Raw genomic sequence first — 20,144 nt, 5'->3', positions numbered from 1 at the left:
CTAAATTAAGAACCAACTAACCACCAGATGTAGAACTTCCACATATACAGTTCACCAAGAACCATGACATTTGTAGCAGCTTAGAACCAAGTCAATGGCCTTGCAATATGGTGAAACTAAACCAGTTTGTGACAGATGAGGCTTTTCTTACTAATAAATTTTAAGTAAACTTTGATTTTAAAAAAAAGTAACGTTCCTACATTCCCTAGTGATCACCTTCACCAATCACTGCACATTGATATCCAACACTACAGGCATACTTTAACGAATTCCTTATAATGCCTACCCTATTTCTGCCTTCAAATTTCATTGAATGATTGGAAATGATCAGCTAGAATCTCCATACACCATCTTAGATGGCAACAATTAAACATTCCGAAAAAGTGTTTGATTATTGTAGTCTTGTGTACCTTTTGTCTGCATGTAGGTGCGGCACTGTTTTGTTAGGATATTAATCCCTGTATGGGATTTGGTTTACAAAACAACTGCAATATTGACAAATATTACATATACATTTTATTTAATATTGTATTTATAACACACAAATACAATTATAACAGTTTTCTTTTCTTTCCATCCCAGGCATCATTACAGAGAACATTGATGAAAAGTGTAATCAGACCAGTTTTTTCTACTGTCAAATGTTAAAAAACAAAAAAGCAAAAAAACACAAACAAAAAATGAGCAGTGAAGTTTTATTGATAACAATAAAAAGAATTACCAGATTATTTAGAATTTCTTTTTAAATGGACCCTTCTTCAGGCAACACCGAGATTTAACCCCTCTGCAAGTAGTTTAGCAGGACTGGGAGCTGAAATCATAAAGCTTCCCTGCAGCGCCATCTAATGGAGAAAACTGGTACTGAAGGTCTAGACTTCAGCCTGTTAAGAACTCTGAAGAGTGGTGGGATAAGGGTCCTGCAACTGTATACAAAGGACTGCAAAGTGCAGGGATCCCTCTGAATTACCACATCAAAGGGTATCATTCAATCAGTCTCAATCAATCTACCAAATAAACTGGTATATTATAGGAAAGGAAACCTGTCTGAATAAAAATACGGAAGCTGCCATTGCCAAAATGTTTCTGTAGATGCAAGCTTGTAAACTAACCTTACTCTTGCTTAATGAAAATCTTTCCTTTGGTTATACGCTATAAAACTGAAATGAAAAAACAAACACCCACTGGTGCCTATATACCCGTCCAATTGTTTTCAAGCCAACAAAACGACCTCTGAAAACAAGGTTGCTCCTATATGCAAATACAGAAATGGTGAAGCAAAAGTCATGGGCTGGCCTGCCCCCTATTAGACCAAGTAGGGTGCTAGACGGTGATGGAATGAATACTGAACCCAGGGTGACAATTTATTGAATCAGCAGCTCCTTTATTTTCTTCCTGACAGGTCTCTTAAAACACTTGATTTAAAAAAAAACCCTAAAAAAAGTAAAGCAATATTTTTCTGTTCATCAAAAAAGATAATTAAGACAGACCCAGAACATATATATATATATGGCAGACATGTACATGTACATAGAAATACGGTTTCCAGCCATGGCGATGTATAGAGCTGGACAGAGCAAAGAAGCCGGTGTATCCTGCAGATCCTCAGAATCAAATTATGGCAATTGATCATGGCGGCAGAGGAGAATGTCAGCTCTGCCAAGCAGCAAAGCATTATGAGAAATGGATGATACGCAGCACAGAAGCACTGGAGGAATGAAGTTGGCAGCTGGCTGCCACGGACGGACTGGGGCTCAGGACTTGTTCTTTATTCTTAAAATGCAAGCTCAGATTCTTCTCAGGAAAGTTGAGAACTTCAGTGGTCAGATTTTTGGTAGTACCTCCAGTGTAAAAAAAAATCCTCAAACACTTTAGATTGGTTTACTCCACAAAGTTGTGTACCATTTTGTTAGGGCAACCCTTAGTCCCCAGCTTCTAATAAAATTACAGAAAAAGTGATATCACTACCAGCAAGTCCTCTCCAACTAATCTTATTCCAAGTCACTTTCACTGGACCCGAATGCCACTCATATCTGGTGGAATAAAGTCACTTGAAAAAGACTTGCTGTCAGTGCTGACCCATTTATGGAATAAAAGTAAATGGAGGTTATAGGATATGAGAAAAGCAGAGAAGGGGAATTTTTTTATTATTAATGGTGCGTTGAGAGCCGTATCAGGAGCCAGGCCGTCATGGGGGCTTCTAAACACAGATATATAGATATAGATATATAGAGAGAGAAGAAAGGTTGGGTATCCTTCATGTAGATTAAGTGCAATATTTCAGGGATACGTGCAGTCTAGTCCTGGGGGAGGGATGACGAAAAGTGCATCTCCGTCTGAACAGTAGATTCACAGGAATATTTCTAAGGACAAAATAGGATATCATCAGCATCACAACGCAAAAATAAAATTGTTTTACTTTGTATGTAACATCTAATGCCTCCTTTGATATCACAGGAGCTCCATTCTATAGTAACATGTCAGTACTGTGAGCCAAGCCTGCATGATCACACATCCCAAGGGGATGCACTAGTGACAGGAGCAGAGAAAACTAGCAGACTGTAATTTTGTTCAAGGAGGACTAGCAAAGTTGGACTGAGGATACAGATGGGGACAGCTATATGGCAAGGGAAAGGGAGAGCAAAGAAAAAGAAAAAAGAAAAACTTGAGTCCAGCTTTACAGCATCCATCAGGATTCCCACTGAGCAGAGTTTACATACAGTTTTCACATCTATCATCAGAATTGGGATTCAACGTAAATCTCCAATAGGAAAACAAAGATTAATTTGATAGATTGGATTTTTCATGCTCTCATCCATCATCATTAGTGAAGGAATTAAAGAGAAATCTCTCTAAAGGGTAAACAGATAATGAAACCTACCAGAGGTTCAAACCTTTTCAAACTTACAACATTTTCCCCACTTTCTGTCCTTACATCTGTCACTAGCATAAGAGATAGGAGATTTTTTCCTATTGTGTCAAGAATGGATAATTACCTCTTTGCTGCTTAACAGTTGCACTGCTGTCTGTTCTGCAGCTGCGTCCCATGCATGTGCTTTGCGTGCCGTGGCGAGGCTTCTCCATACTGGATCCCAGATCCCATTCTCTCTGGATCAAGCTCTCCTAATAAAAAAAAAAAAAAAAACAGATTGTAAAGAGGGGAAAGAAGGGAAAAAAAAAGGGATGGCCTACTAGCTTGTCACATTATTTGTTTTCCCTATATCACTGAGCTCACTCTGCATTGAGCAAAGAGAACTCTATGGCGCTTTGTCAGCTACACATTTCAGGCTGAATTTTGTAAAATAAGGCATGGAGTGCATAACCCATAAAGTATATAAAAGAACGCAGCCATATTTGCTCCTTGCTCTCACAACTGCATTGTATAATATTGATTTCAATTTAAGCAGGAATATATTTATGCCATTTAAAATAGCAGTTGCAAACAATCATTCAGATGAGTTAAATTATTTTATTTAATAAAAATATAAGTGATTTTTATGTATCAAATAGAAAAATTGCAAAGTAAATGTATAACCACTTGTTTTGAATGTGAGAAACAGTTTTACGGGTCGATTTTTTTTTTTTTTTTTTAGTTGTTGAAGGATACCCGTTTTCCCAACCGGCTACATCGCTATTGCCACATCCCAAAATTACATAAACAATCACAGATAACAACCAACGGGACTTTTAAGGCAATAAATGATCCATTATTTATATACATAAAACCATCAGTTATTATACAAAGATTTAGTATTTTCTTGAATTGTCAAATACCCTGAAATGACACTATATTATTTTTTAGGTCTCAAAAATGTGTTACTGATGAAGCAGTATCTCTTTTTGCGTTAGGTGTTGAATCCTAACAATTGATTTATTGAGACCTCTATGAAAATTTCATAATTGTGAAGTTGAAATTGTTGTCAAATCTTTTATCTTTGTATAATAAATTATGGTTTTATGTATATAAATATTGGATCATTAAAAGTTCTGTTTGTTATCTGTGATGGTTTTATTTTGGTCATTGTACAACTAGGGAGGAGATTTCCCTTCAGTTTTTGACATGGAAACAGGAATGAGCGGGAAATTCTATGAAGTTTGAAAGGTTTAGGGATGTCAAATCCTGGTCACTCTGACCAGACAGCAAGCTGACTTTGAAGACCAAGGTGGGGAAAAAAAAGGAAGGGGGAGTGTGCTGGGTTATAACAGTAAAAAAGATTAAAGGATAACAAATGCATACTTGTGCTTTAATTACCATTACATGTACAGTCCATTCTTACCTGAGTCTATTTTATTTAATATCGTCCGAGCACATTTTAAGAAAGCTTCTTCCACGTTCTCTCCCGTCAGGGCGCTGGTTTCCAAAAACATCAGCTCTGAAAGGAATGAAGTAAAATTAGTGTAAGTGCAGTACATAACCTATTCACTGAATCATCTCTGAAATTCACCCAACTGCATGTGTCAGTTACTAACTTGTTAATACTTTGTTTCTTTATTATCCATCAAAAATAAACCTAGATGAATAAAGTGAACCTGTCAAGAAGAATATATGGGACAGACCTTCTGCAAATCTCATTATAGATTCTAAATGTTTCTGGAAAGAGGTATACAACATTGAAATCAGACAAATAACAAACTGTGAAGTCAGCAATGGTAGCCCTACTTTACTCTCAGGTTTCCTTTCGGGAGTTGTGACACCTCTGAGACCAGAATCAGAATTCATTGAAGGGTACATATAACTTGCAACTGACCTCTTTCCGTTCTATATTTGACCGGCTTCAAGCAGGTTTTACTTTATCTTTGGAGAAAAACATCTGGGGACAACATTTCTCCCCTTTTTTTACAAATTCAAGTTGCCTTGCAGCCTCTCTCTTCCATACACTCCTATGCTAGTCTATCTTGAAGAGCTTTAGTAAAGCAGGCCCATTGTGTAGCAGTGCCAAGCAACAAGCTTGGTCTGCAAAAGGATGCATATGTCAGTGGTCCCCAACCTTTTGGAGCTCGCAGTATCACTAAAAGAACGGACGCCACACCATGCATGCAAGGGGAGCAGTGTGTCACTCAAAGGGGAAGAAACTTCCCCCAGAGTGGCGTCATGATGCCTGAACCCACTCATTCTCCCATCCCTGGGTCTGAGTCTGCAATGGGAGAGTGGGCGGGTTGTGTCCAGAGCCTGTGATGCGTATCATGGTCCATGGACTGGGGGTTGGAGACCCATGGCGTATGTAATCAGCAAATATGTCTGCCATCCAAAGTTTGGAAATAATTGCAAACTTTGCACATCTGTTTTAGCGAATAAGAGAATGTTAGTAAATCAGGCGCAATGAATTGCATCAATTATAACTGTTGCAAGGAATAAACCCTAGGATTTGTTTTTTATGAATGATTGGCATGCAGGGATGGAATGCCCACATTGGCCACATCTGGCATTTCCAGCACTCCCCCTCAGCTGTACTTTTCCTTGCTACTCCAAGGCATGAACTTGAATAGTTGGATTTTCATAAAAGAAAATAAGTGGTTGTTGTTAGCCTGTGCAAAAAGGTTACCGTTTAAATTTAACTCAGAAGGCTACAAATAGAGAAAGAGGCATAAGATTTTTTTCCTAAATAAAATTAAAAAAAAAAAATCGTATGCCTCTTTCTTCATTATAAGCTTGTTCCAGATTGAATGTGAAACAAAACTTCTTTGTTTCAATATGAAAAGGGTTTATATCTAATGAGAAGAAAAAACGTCCTCAATTTTTTCAATAAATTTCAAGGCTGGCCCGCGATTTTGTTTTTAATTTTGACCCTCTGTGTATTTGAGTTTGACACCCCTGATCTAAAGGGAACACTTGATTATCTGAGTGAGCCTTGTGAATGTAAATTTTCCTATTTGATTAATATTATTCAGGCAGTAATGATTCACACAGCACTGATGGCTTTTCTGGGGTCGGGGGAGAGAGAAATTCTTGAACCGAGTTCAGTTACCTCTGTAGCAAACCAGTGCACCTCCCCTATGCATCCCTATGCAAATCTATGAACGGACCCAATATTTGGGTTTCATCTCCGAGACAAGTACTAAGCCTTAACTGTGACATGTGGATTGAGCTTAACTTCTGATCAGATATAAAAGAAAAAAAATTGTAATTATAGTGCTGTTTGTAGGCTACTGTTTCCGTTTCCTGGGTCCACAAATCATCTATAAGTCGTGTTGTGTGTACCAACAATCAAGCAAATCTAATAGGAGATCCTATCAGTCTCGTTGTTTGGCCCATTCCCACACCATGATTGGAAGGGCAGAATAATTTACACATTTGCCATATGTTGGGGCTTCTGATCAAGTGACGACTGACAAGAAAAACTAATCAAACTAATCAAGCACAAAATTTGGATCTGCGCATGTGTACAATGCCTCTACTTTTTCACACAAACAAAAAGTGACTCAAAACACCACAAACTGGAAGGTATATAATATAGACTTTTGAAAGTTTCTGAGTGATTTGTACATCACTTTGAAAAAACTTTGTTGTGTTTCCCTGTTTTCGAAAAAAAAGATATTTTTTTTTACCATGTCACGTGCAACCCATTTTCCCAATAGGAATGTCTGATTCATTATATTCATCTGAATTTTCAGTGTTGTGAAACAAGTTGCAGCTTCTGCATCCCTTTAGACTGTATTATTACTTAGTGCAGACTTCTGAGAAAATTAGTGTGCAGTGAGCCAACAATTAACAAAATCCCTACAGGTTGCCATATTGCACTGCATTTTTTTGAAAGTTTTTAGAAAACGACAGTGGCTGAAGATTGAAATAAAAAGGTTATTTTTAAATTGTTATATTAAAAATTGGCTAGCATAGAAATTATATGTGGTATTATTTTAATAAAAGTAAGTTTCTCCTTTGATAGATAATGACCTTTAATAACAGAAAAGGTCTGTAAAATAGGCGTGCTGCCAATGTGTAAGTATTTTTAGGAACAACAGTATCTATTCACCTGCCTGGTCTTTACAGGCCAATACAGTAAATGCAATATTCAGTGCTTCTACTTAGCAAAAATAGCCAAGGTGGGGGACTTGCTTCAAACTGGCATGCAAGTAACTATTGCCAGCAGGCCTTTTATGCCTTTCAATTCTACCTAATACAGCAGCACAGTAGGATGCAAAGACTGCACAAGCCCTGTAGAAGCCAATGAGCTGAATGCTTTATAGGTCTACAAAGCACTCACTTATAATTTGGAAGTGATTAAGGCATTGTCACATAGCTGAAAAATAATAACATAAAAACCTACCACTGCAGTACACCTGGATTAGAACTCCTGACTACTGATCACTGAAGATACGGACAACATTCAGTAATATTACAACAAGTGCTTTTCTTTTAAAGAGATCCTGTTAAAGAAGCATCATAATACTCACCATTTCAGATGTGAAATTGTGACCCTCCTAAAGATCTCCAGACATTGCTGCTATCAGACACTTTGGGCGTGTGTTAAGTATTTCCTGCTGCGTGCTTAAGTATCTCTTAGTTTCTACTGGCCAAGCAAAGATGTAATAGACCACTGGAAAGGTGTTATGCATACTTTCTTGACTACTAACCTAGAAAAATGTTTTTGCCAAACTTGAGGTGTATTCAGTGATAAAAATCTAATAGAATACAAAAGTACATCAATACATAGCGGATTTTAGCACAAGCTGCATAACATGGGACAATAAATAAACAAGTAATGTTTCGTTATGTTTATTTATAATCACGTTACGCAGCTGTTGACTTATATCTCATAAATGTTTAGACCACATCCAACACTTGTGCTAAAATCCGCTACCGTGCCATAACCCATGAAGAAGCCCTTACCGGGCGTAATGAGTCAGGTTTCGCATAGGATTCTGCGTCTCATACTCAACCTGCTGTATTTTCACACTGTGTAACTTAAGTAGGTTCATTGATGTCTAGTACCAAATTGATTGTCCAATCATTGGATCTTTTGGGAGATCCGCAGTATGTATTGATGTGCTTTTGTATTCTATGAGATTTATCACTGATTACACCTCAACTTAGCCAAAAAAAACCCCTGCTGTTCTGTGTCTTTCCTCTATATGCTTCTTAGGGGTTGACAACATTTCCAGTGAGGGAATCTATAGTGATAATATATCACACTATTAGGCCATTACACCCTCTATACTATAATTGAAAAAGTTATGAGAAAAATCAGGATTCCAAAATTTGATAATAGTTTTAAATCAAGCTACATGCACACGCTATATAGCCATTTTCCAGGACAAAATATTGCAATTGCCTTGAGTGAAGATCTAGCGCTTGTACAGTGTTTTTTTTTTTTCTAGTGTCACTGGAAATGATCACAAAAGATCATTTTCAGCAGCAGGAATCTGTTGTGTATATAGCTTATATAAAAATCAATGGTGGTCCATGGAACAAGATAAAAGCCAACCAATAAGATCAGCAATTGCCTCCTCCATACTGTAAACTGTACATAATGAAAAGGAAAAAAATGTCTCTGTTCCTGTGAAACAACTGGAACTTTTCTTTCTGAACATCAATGAAAATGGTAAGACCATAACTAGCACAGCAGGATCTGCACACAACAGTTGTAAAAGATTAGGGTAAAATAGCAAAGAAGATAAAATAGACAAAGAATAATGCAGCTAACTACACATTAATTAAATGTATATTTTTAAATGTAACTAGGTAAAATACCTAGGCTTGTTTTAGTATCAATTATTTGATCTTTGCCTAATACACAAATATTATTTGCATGTCACAGTAACTTTACCAATATGATGAGTGAAAAGTTTGTTTGTTTAAAAATAGAAATCTAAACAAATCTAATTTTAGAAACTATGGCAAAACTTTTTGTATAAGCAGGAGCTCCTCTTTAAAAGGCATAGCACGCATCAGAAGCTATTTTGGAATAAAGTACATATATTCTTAACAGTCCCATAGAGGTAAAGAGTACACAAAAGATTCTCCATTACAACCCAGTTCCCCTTACCGTTCTCTTGGGCAAACCGGGAAGCTTCTAGAAACGTCACCTCTCGTTCCGCCTCCAGATCCTTCTTGTTGCCACATAAAATGATAATGATGTTAGGGCTGGCTAGCGTCCGGGCATCAGTAAGCCAGTTGGTGAGAGAATTGTAAGTCTCTCGGCTGCAAAACAAAACAGAGACAACCTGTCAGTTCTCCAAATGCTGGTTTTTCACAGATTTCTGTGCAACAGATTTGATAGTTGTATGTGAGATACAAATTTCTTGAATATTGGCATTGCCAGGTTTATCCATTAGTTGGACTCTAACCGGGGAACCTTAATACTTGTGCCAGGCATTGTGCTGTGAAGGTTGTGTATACCAATTTTGTGATTTAAGGCTTAAATGTGAAGAACGGTGCTTTTTTCTAAATGTGTTCCCTAGGTTGCATTTCATAGAATGTAAGAAAGTGCCTACGTTTGAGGTGGTAAGTGACACTTTCATATTGCTACTCAATATCTGGTCAGATGAAAGACCGTTTGAGTCTGATTCTTTTTTTAATTCCTTGTTTAGTAACCTGCCTAGCGCCTTATCCCAAGAGAACAATGCCAACACCTTCCCTTTTACATATATATACCCCTCACTGACAAAATGCCGGAAATACCACCAAAAAAAGACAAACAAAAGACATCAAGAGAAAAAGAAATGTCAGTGTGTAATTTTTCACAACTATGGTGAATGTTATTAAAGAAAATTAAACAGGAAACATTTCAAAACACAGAACGCACACTGCAAAACATTATAATCATTTTATTATAAATATAGGATCTATAAAACTAAGTAGCAACCCTGAGTCAAAGAGGCTAAGGCATCTGACACGTCAGATGATTCTAGTCCGATAATCGCTTTAGGACTGATATCGAAACAGAACCTGGTATGTGTACAGCACTTGTCCAATGTCATTCATAGATCCGTCCTGGCGAAACCATGAACGACGAACAATTGCAACACAAGTGAAAGGGAGAGAGTGCAGTCTGGTGCCGCTGCATTATTCTCCCCGCTCCCCTCTCCATTGAGCAGACCAGTGCTGTATGTACAGCGCTGGTTCATGCATCTTTCAGTCCTTTGTGAATCGTGAAAGATCCTTTCCCACAAAAATAATTGAACATGTGTACGCAATCTTAGGCTGCATGCACACGTTCAATATTTGTGACTGGAAACAAACTCTTAATAGTATCCAGCTGTGCTCTCCTTCCTTGACTTGTATAGTAGTAGTTCCCTATTGGTTGTTCATGGATCTGTCCTGATGAATCCATGAACGACTGCAGGCGACCGCTGTACACGTGCCAGATTGCCGCCTGATACAAGCACAACTGTTTGTATCAGGTGAGATCATCTGACGTGTGTACATAGCCTAAAGCATTAGAAATCAATTAGTGGAAGGCAGGGCCAGAATCTTACTTTGTAGGAATGTTTTTTTTTCTATTTAAAATGTGACATATAATAAAATGTAAGTTTCTTGGGCAAAATAACATTGTGTAACTCCACAGTAATAAACATGCAATGATTTTTAAAAGGAAAATGCTGCCATCTATCCGACAAGTAAGTAATTACATCTTAGTTTCTTTTGAGAATTCTGACAACAGTTACTATTTTCTGAAAATGCTAGTCGTCTGGCTCGACATGCTAGCTTAGATACTGCAGATCAGGAAAAAGAAGTCCTTATCCAAATTAATTCCTTACTTCCAGTACTGAAGAAAAATGGGTATGTATGAGCACAGCAGGTTTTTTTTTGTTTGTTTTGTTTGTTTTTTGTTGTGGGCTGACAGCACACTGCAGTGAAAAGAAATGGCGTCAGCAGGTCTTACTAATCTTTTCTAAATTACAGAATACCTTGCCCTCATTTCCTCAACACAGAGTATAAGTAGTTTGTATTCCAAGATAAACACTGGAAGATATGATTTGGCTCCCTGAAAAAAACAGGAATGAACCAGACACATGGACAGTAATGAAATTTGAAGGTCAACTTGTATATTTTTATTGCACTTAATAAAAGAAAGTTAAGACTTCGACTAGTTAATATAGGTAACAGCCCTATAGCAAGGCCACAAAAATGTCATGGTCACGGCCTGGTGCATTACATTAGGTACAAGCTCTGCATAAATATATGAATATCTGATTTATAAAAGACTGATGTCAGTAGGAAATGATCATTTGTTCATATACACAGCACGTGGCGTGTTTTTGTCCAAAGCTTAACAGCAATCATTAGGCTCTGGGAGATGTATCCAAAGCAGTTAATGATTATATCTTTCTTGGGCCAAGACCAAACAGCACTCAGCAATCCCCAAGAACAAGTCTAACCAGACTTTTGTACACAGATGCTGGGCGGGCCCGGACAGGACACATCGTCCTTGGCTGCCATAAGCCGATTAACCCTAGAAACACGCTCACCTTGCAATGTCGTAGACTAGTAGCGCCCCTGCTGCTCCTCTGTAATAGCTTCGGGTAACAGATCTGAGAAGAAGACATAGGAATTAGCTAAGAGAAATCACATTTCTCATAAACTTTCTCTGCAACTATACATATCCCATAGCCTTGCATCTTTTATTATTGCCGATGTTTATGTAACACTTTGCATTTTGTTTCATGCAAAGCAGGGTTTGCTCACTTGCCCCCCTGATTTGAAGTCCCTGTGTGGCATCCTGGCCCTGTTCTGCATTCACCCTTCATAAAACCCTTCTACAATGCACAAAACAATACCTGGGTTTTAATAAATTAAAGCAACAAGATCCGAGATGTAAAGTTTCTGCACCAAAATCATACCTAAACCTTTCCTGTCCAGCTGTATCCCAGATCTGGAGTTTCACTGATTTACCACCAACATTCACGATCCTGGAGCCAAACTCCACGCCAATTGTATGATTGGAATCCTGTTTAACTAAAAGAAACAAAAATCATTATTACTTCTCATAAAAGGCTCCTGTAGGCAGAAATTATTCTTTAAAGGAAATTAGTATAGAGAGAAATTTGTTGTCGATCTTCTGAAAATGCAGCCTGGTTACATGGTTTTTCAGAATTATGCAAGAGCCTTGGGTTTTAAAAATCCAGATTTCCCTAGAGGCAGAGGTGAGGTATGGTGAAACCTTCTGGAAGGTCCTGCATGTGGGTGACTTCAATAGTCCAGTTGTGAAGTTGCAAGTAACCCTGTGGGGTTTACCCAAAGTTCAACATTTACCCACAGGTCAAATCAACAGGTAATGTTAAGAGTCATTTAAAGACTTGATAAATCCATATTGTCACCTCATGGACTCCACTGAAACTTAACAAAACGTCAGAAGAAATCAGGTAATTTCACTCAGGCCTTATTGTCATGGTTTCAGAGCAGGCAGATTTCCTTACGACGAGTTTGAAAAAGTTGAAAGCGTAAAAAGTTACAATAATATTTACCATTGCTAGAGAAATAATTCAACGTAATAATAATGTTTCTGTGTCAAACAAAAATGATAGAAAATACTTACATTTGTTCTCTATGAACTGGTGCAGGAGGCAGGACTTCCCTGTTCCTGCGCTGCCAATGACCAGGAACTTGAAGAGGAAATCTGGAATCAAAGAGAAATACACCAATGACAGGCAATTCAACAAGCATTTTTCCTTAGGCGTTTTTAAGGTAAACATATAAGTTGTTCTAGGTTTATAGTTATATGTCCAGGGTTGACAGTTATATTAGCCCATTACATATGCATACTTTGCTTCTTTCTTGACACTGCTACACAATGTTGGTTTTTTCCTGCTCCTCCTCCTCACAAGGGAAACCTAAGGCTATGTACACATGTACAATAATTATCGTTGGAAAGGATCTTTCATGATCCTTTCCAATGACAAAAGACTGCATGATATATGAACAAGCGCTGTACATACAGCACTGTTCTGCTCTATAGAGAGGGGAATGGGGAGAATGACCCCGCTATGTAATAAGGGTAAATGATACCGCTATGTAATTACATTACTAAAATACAGAAAGTCTGTAAAAATGTACAAGCCATATAAAAAAATTTCCTTTCAGAGGTCATCTTGCTCGTGCAGGGCAAAAGAACTGGGTTTCCGCAAAGCCCCCTATACTCACCTATAACAGTGACCACTCGCTATTCATTCCTCTCCCTCCTCCCCGATGGGATCACACCCAGAAGTGGTGTGTATTGTGGATAGCTGCAGAGGTGCAGGTATGGGGGTTGATATGATGTTTCCCTTTAGGGACAAGTGCAAAGCCAAATGAAAACTACTATACTATATCTTCAAAGTAATTGAAGTAATAGTAGAAAGGTCATAAATGGATATTGGCCACTACCAGCTCCCTACACTGCATGCACTTTGCATATTTCTGTATGCATTAGTTTTCTGGCCTAGGAGCTATTGAACGCTGCAAATGTTGACTTTCAGAGCTCTTACATTCGCTTTACAAGTACATACCCCAAGAAACCTCCTGTATTGATTGGGTAATTCTGACACTGCTTGTTTTTGGCACAAAGACCAGGTTATTCTAGCAGTGATACACAGGTGTACCCATTATTTTTGCTTAAAGCTGACCTATTTTTACTATATAAAAAGAGTTGATAACCCTTCTATACAAAGTAATTAAATACCTTTAAAAAAAAAAAAAAAGGCTAAGCCCCTCGCCTTTTGTCTCTAACTCCATAAATGAGAGTGCAGAGCTGCCTGGGAAACATGATGACATGCTCCTTCTGCACATGCCCGAGGTCCGTCATTGGGAAAAAAGAAAGGTTTAAACACATACAGCAGCATACGCCTCACGATCTCGCGCCTGCGCAGAGCAAGATCAGGTGACGTAGGATAAAGATGATGGAGGCAAGAGGCAAAGCAAGAAACCAGGACAAAGCAGGACAAATTGTGGACAGCTCTGGAGCAATCAAGGGATCTGCAGAAGTGAAGGTAAGTGGGAATATTTTTAATGTTAAGTTTAATTCCACTTTAAGAAAGCTAACTGGTAATTTTAATTGTTGGGGTTTATGTCCAGAGAGTAACCTTTTTTTTAAATCCTGATGCAGGATTACATACACAATCAGATAACATGGTGTCTGGATTTTAGTAAGTACTAAACTCTGGAGGTAAAAGCCCCATATAGACAACGGATGGGCATCAGAGGATTGTTGCAGGAAACAATGACAGATGAAGGAACACGTACTCTATACACAGCACCAATCTGTTCTATGGAGAGGGGAGGACGAGCAAGTAGGACCCAGCTGTGCTCTCCTCCATAGCAGTGAACAGTGGTTGTTCATGTCAGGGTTGGGGAAGGGGGAATAAGGTTTCCCAACTTCTACCTATCCTTTAAAGTGAACCAAACAGTCAGCATTTCCTACGGGAAAGGATAAGAACTGCAGATAGGTTTTAAGGTAATGCAGGTAAGGTAATTTTAATTGTTTTAACCAAAGCCAAGAGCCCCTGGAGAGGTTTCCCCTACTTGACTGGTCATAGTAAATGATTTTACCAGAAACAAAGTAAAGAAAAATCTCCAGCATGGATACAAACAACAAAAAGTGTTTAACAGAGATTCCAGACTCTCATCCTCTCAAAAAAAGTTTAATTTTCTGTGCCCCTTTATCTCTTCCTACTATATAAAACTAAAAAAGTTGTTGCTGATCATTCACTTTTTGGAGGTTCTGGCAGCAGACTGTTGAAGGTTGAAGTTTAGCATCAACGCAGACAGAAGCTGAGGTTTGATTTATAACCCTGGCCTGAAATCCAGAGGCGGCACAAAGCTAGAGACATTGAATGGAAGATAAACAGAGGTAATTGTAGACATCGGGTCTAAAGTGAAATTATTACCCAGCTAGGATTTAGAACCTGACAGGTTCATTATGAAGACAGTACACTTGTTTAAAAAGCCCAACTTCAGCCAAAACATTTTTGGAGTTTTGAATGAAGTGATCAAACCAGCCCTACCCTCCCATCTGTACCCGTACAGTTTAGCATTACCGCTGCCTGGGTCACATCCCTGCTGAAATGACAAAATCCATGCTACCAATTTTCTATTTGGTGTAGCAACATGGAGATGGACGACACAAAAATCTTGAAATAATTGTGTTGCATGCCTGGTAAACGTGAGGAAGCAAAAGAATATATAACACAAACAACAACTGTTCACTGTTTTGCTTGTGATCACATATAAACTTCAGCCTGTACAGAAAGAAATCTAATAATCCTCTTTAGGTAATTTGTGCTGTATGCATTGTTGAGGTTTTAGCCGATTTTCCAGACTAATGCCGATTTCTTTTATAAAGAAGCATTTGATTCACTGTGTCCCTACTAAAGGTCAGCTTTTATTGTACCCAGCAGTGTAATCCTAGTGTTGGAATCTAATCTGAACCCATATACAGGTAGATAAACTTTCTTCTGCACTGCTGCTCCTTTGCTGGCCAGATGAGCAAAGCGTTACCAGTGCAAAATCACATACAGACCTCCTACAAGTCTATATGCAATCTTTTATTATCTCTCCAGCGACCAATTGCTCTTTTGCTGCTCCATTCTTAGCAAATGAGACCCAGAAGGTGTTTGAGGCAATACTTACAGGGTTTACCTCTTTTGAGTCTCATTTCTTCATCTCATTTCGCCTAGGCTATCAAAAATGAATACGAGAACAGAGTCTCCCGGGAGACTTCTACGTCACGCATCCCAGGAGGCTCTTGGCTGCTCCTTCTGCGCATGCCTGAGCATTTTGAGCATAGCAGAAGTAGCCCTTTCATCAATAGAAAAAAAAGATTGTCGATCTCAAGCATGCGCAGTGAGATCGGCAAGTTTTTCCCAATCTACGTCACTCGATCTTGCGCCTGCACAGTGTGAGATCGGGTGATGCAGTAAGAAGAACCCAGAAGAAGAGAAAAGATGTCGGTGTTCAGCCGAGCCGAAGACAGATACCGAGACAACACGGGACACGATGGAAGAAGTGATGTTTTTGTTTTAGGTTCACTTCCGCATTAACTTGTGACTAGGCATGACTTTATTGCAGAAACAGGCAAGTGATGTTACTTCTGCAATAAGAATTCTTACTCCTCTGTGTTCTTGCCAGGATGCCCAGCACATTCCGGCTTCCCCTGCAGTTGCCAGGACTGAATGAACTCCTTTGCAAAACTTATGTTTTCCCCATCAATCAAGATGGACAAAGATGGGAACGAGGAAAAGAAGAAAGCAGATGTCTTGCAATGGAATGGAACAGGTGAGAATAATAAGGGGTTAGTTCTACCTTAAAGTGGAACTAAAGCCATATGACTCACCTTTCATCAATGGATGCCGCCATCTTCTTTCTAGAGACATTCTTCAGCCATCTTGATTGGTTGCACCAAGTAACACGCAGAAGTTCCCTAGCTCAGCTTTTCCACCAGAAACATGGAGCGATCAGACAGGTAAAACACATTACTGCACAAAGGACATTGCCTGTTTCTTTCTGCAATAATGATTTGCCTGATCACAGAGCAACTTTCGTTCCACTTTAAGGGAAAAAAAAGGAAGTTATGACATTTTTGAATCCTTGGCAGGTACTTTTTCCACTTATTGGACTGATATAAGAAGATGCTTTCAATGGTATACTTGACAGAGCAGAAGTAAGCAAATCAGGAAAAGGTTTGGGTTTACATACACAGGACAAAGGGAGTGCTTTGTACAAATGTCTCACTTTATATTACAGCAGAATAAAGTAAATAAAAGAAATCTTAATATACTATTAGTTCCTCTGGATGAACTGACAAACACAGAGAACATTGTGTTTATATCTGTGCTGAAGGGCTGAGAAACCCCAAAACCACAAGCAACACGGCGCGCATCCTGTAGCTGCTTGATCATTCACGTCACCGTTTAGCGGCTTCCAATAACAAATCTCAACATTTACATTATTCAGATATCAGAGGCTCCATCCTGCCGACCTTATTTCCCTTTCTCTCAGTTATATTGCGCGCATTCAAAAAGTTCTGCATCAATACGGAAAAATGCATGAACATTTTTTTGCTTCCACACAATGAGTTTTGCTGTAGGCATTTTTAAAAACTGCATTTTATCCATCTCTGGAAGTAAAGAGAATAAAATGTTGTATTGACTTCTAACATGCTATGTTTATTGCTGGGCCAAATGAAGATTTTGCATTAGTATATATTGCTGTGAAGGAGGAATTTACCTTTACTTCCTGCCCTGGTGACAATATTTTTATCAGTCTGGTTAGCAAAAATCAGCAGCATGGTCAGAAAGAAATCTGAAAGTGAACCTTACTTTCCTAGAATTATCCTCACTTCCTGTTTGGGAAAGCTTTGCCAGCAGCACAGGAAGTGATGCAAGGTAAAACCTGTCACATCTGAATAAATAGCATCATGACAACCATCAGTGTGTTCAATAAATATGTATTATTCATTGCTTAGTAACATGCTAAATAATCAGCTCCTGTGCTGGGTTGTTGTATATACATACCATCCATTGTGTGACAGGGATGGGGTATTCATCGTTCCTTCTGACTGATATCTGTCCCTCTGAATTCTCCTTCCCATGACTAGTCCTAATTTTACCCCCATTACCCTCCAACCCCTTCTTTGTCATTTGTCAACCCCCCCCCTTCTGTATTATGGTGATCACTGCCCTGCACCATTGATGTCACCTGTTCTCTGACCTCACTAACCCCCACCCTCCATTGTCATCTGTCGCCAGTTAACCTGCACTTACTGTGTTTAACATCACCTGCCAAGCCACCAAAACCTCTCATGTCACATGTAAACTCACCAGATCTGACATCATCTATCATCTACCTGCTCTTTGCATTAAATACATCAACTGTCTGCCAGCAACCTCAGCAATCAAATCAGACGCATTACCTGTCAATCCACACCAACCCTAACTTGTCATCCTGCACCCTCCAATAATACCAGCCTGTAACTTGCGCTCTTTGTGGCTGACAGCAGGTAATCAGCTTTCACATTACCAATGTCATCTGTCAACCCACATCATCTCTGACACCACCTGTAAACCCAAACCAACCATCACCACTTTTCTGTTAGCTGTCCACATGCATCCACGGTCACGGATTTTAACCAATGCCACCTGGTAACCACATTCTCTTTTACCAACATTACCAGTCAACTGGCACCATACATTAATATTGTCAACCAGCACCTGCTGTCACCTTCAAACCGAACTCTCCTTTAATGACGTCATCTGTCAACCTGCACCCACCATTACCGATGTCACCTTTCAACAAGCACTCCACACCAACTATGTCAAATGTCAATCAGCTTCCTTCAGGTGCACTCTTTTTTTCTTTTTTACTGGTATCTAGTACTGGATTTACTGTCCTAACAAGCACCTACCATCACCAAAGTCACCTTATCAACCTCTCATCCCCAATTACTTTCCAACCAGCACCCACAGTCACTGATGTTGCACAGTCTCCAATCCCACCCATCAACCTGCACCCACCATCACTAATCTCGCCTGTCAACCTGCACCCATCATCGCCAATGGCATGTGTCAACCCACAGCCTCCAACACTGATGTCACCCGTCAACCTGCACCGACCATCGCCGAAGACACCCGTCTACCTGGGCCCACCATCACCGATGTCACCCGTCAACCTGGGCCCACCATCGCCGATGTCACCCGTCAACCTGGGCCCACCATCGCCGATGTCACCCGTCAACCTGCGCCCACCATCGCCGATGTCAATCAACCTGGGCCAACCATCCCCAATGTCAATCAACCTGGGCCAACCATCCCCAATGTCAATCAACCTGGGCCAACCATCCCCTATGTCACCCATCAACCTGCACCGACCATCGCCAATGTCACCCATCAACCTGCGCCCACATTCACCTGTCACCATCCACCAATCTGCACCCTTCATTCACTATCACCTGTCATTCTACAAACCCGTCCATTACTGATAATATTCCCTCGTTCCCCTTTATCACTAATACCATTCTCTACTCCCACAGCCTCCATCACTGAAATCACTCGTCACTCCAAACCCTCCATCATCCCTTCACCTGTCTCCCCACATCCTCCATCACTTCACCCCCCGCCACTGACAGTCCTCCTCACTTCCCCATGTTTTATGCAGTCGTCTTACCGTATGTCTCAGACATGTTTCCCCTGTGTACTTGGCTATCCAGGGCCCTCTCCTCCTCCTCCGGCCCCGGGGCCCGGCCTGTCTCCCGTCTTCCTCTAGCTCTCCTTGATGCTTCAAGATGGCCGCTTCGGCTTCACATCCAGCTCCTGCCCATACTACGTGCCCTGCGTGATGACGTACCTAGTGTAGCGACGCAGCATGGTGGGAGGTTTTGCAGAGATTTTGTGGAGTTCCCCAGCCAGAGGATTGGAGATGTCGGATTGTAGCAGACGGGGCTGACTGACTCTGAGCTGCATTGTAGGCGGTGTAATATCACTTATTTATGTCATGAGATCACTCATTTTGGTTATAAAGGGCCTATTATATCCTATTCCAGTCCTGCAGGGCTCACATTCCTTCTCATTTTATGTCTCTAACAAATAAAGCAAGGTGTGGCTGCAGGGGGAATAAATAATAAAATAATATGCTGCCTGGTAGTTTGTTTATTGTAGAAAGGAAAGGTAACTTACATGCCTGTATGCAATTATTCATACTCACCCTTACACCGGCGCCAACATCTTCAGGCATTTTGATTGGCCAGACCGGAATGACAGCCTGGCATGATGGGATTGTACACTGAATTGTGCATCTCAATGTACATTATTATTACACAGTATTTATATAGCGCTGACATATAACGCAGCGACGTACAAAGTCCACTGTCATGGCACTAGCTGTCCCTCAAAATCTAATGTCCCTATCATAGTCATATGTCATTACCACAAAGAAAGGGCAATTTAGGGGAAGCCAATTAACCTAACTGCATGTTAGAGTACCCGGAGGAAACCCATGAAAACATCATGCAGATAGTGTCCTGGCTGAGATTCATACCTGGACCTATCGCTGCAAAGGCCAGAGTGCTAACCACTGAGCCACCATGCTGCTCATTATATATTAACCTTAGTGTGTATTAATGTTAGAGGTATCGCAGACATCACCAGTCCCTTCTGCAATAAAGAACCTGTCCGATTAAATAGGTTTAATTTACATTTATAGTGGATCTATCATCACTTTTTTAACATTATACTGGTAG

General features: G+C 39.8%; 1 protein-coding gene and 1 long non-coding RNA gene across 2 annotated transcripts; both read right to left on the bottom strand.

Annotated features, from left to right (window-relative positions):
* Window positions 1–503: 503 nt before the first annotated feature.
* On the bottom strand, window positions 504–19,228 carry RAB4B (RAB4B, member RAS oncogene family). Its single transcript, XM_072431221.1, has 8 exons — window positions 19,073–19,228; window positions 12,474–12,554; window positions 11,779–11,893; window positions 11,407–11,469; window positions 8,982–9,136; window positions 4,275–4,370; window positions 2,994–3,120; window positions 504–2,360 (listed from the first exon to the last, which is right to left on the bottom strand). The coding sequence occupies exons 1-7, from the start codon at window positions 19,086–19,088 to the stop codon at window positions 3,005–3,007; spliced, it is 642 nt and encodes a 213-aa protein (XP_072287322.1). The 5' UTR covers window positions 19,089–19,228; the 3' UTR covers window positions 504–2,360; window positions 2,994–3,004.
* Window positions 17,885–19,064, bottom strand: LOC140344220 (uncharacterized). The gene is made up of 2 exons (XR_011923518.1): window positions 18,735–19,064; window positions 17,885–18,704 (listed from the first exon to the last, which is right to left on the bottom strand). It is a non-coding gene; the product is annotated as an uncharacterized lncRNA (long non-coding RNA).
* Window positions 19,229–20,144: the final 916 nt, after the last annotated feature.

This window comes from Pyxicephalus adspersus, chromosome Z (assembly GCF_032062135.1).
Source record: "Pyxicephalus adspersus chromosome Z, UCB_Pads_2.0, whole genome shotgun sequence".
NCBI lineage: Eukaryota > Metazoa > Chordata > Amphibia > Anura > Pyxicephalidae > Pyxicephalus > Pyxicephalus adspersus.
This window is presented reverse-complemented; position numbering and strand designations above follow the sequence as displayed.

Coding starts and splice junctions, on each gene's coding strand:
- RAB4B (XM_072431221.1), bottom strand. Junction 11,470..11,778: donor GCTGGACAGGAAAGGTTTAG/GTATGATTTTGG, acceptor TCTTCTTCTCAG/ATCTGTTACCCGAAGCTATT. Junction 9,137..11,406: donor CTAGTCTACGACATTGCAAG/GTGAGCGTGTTT, acceptor TTTGTTTTGCAG/CCGAGAGACTTACAATTCTC.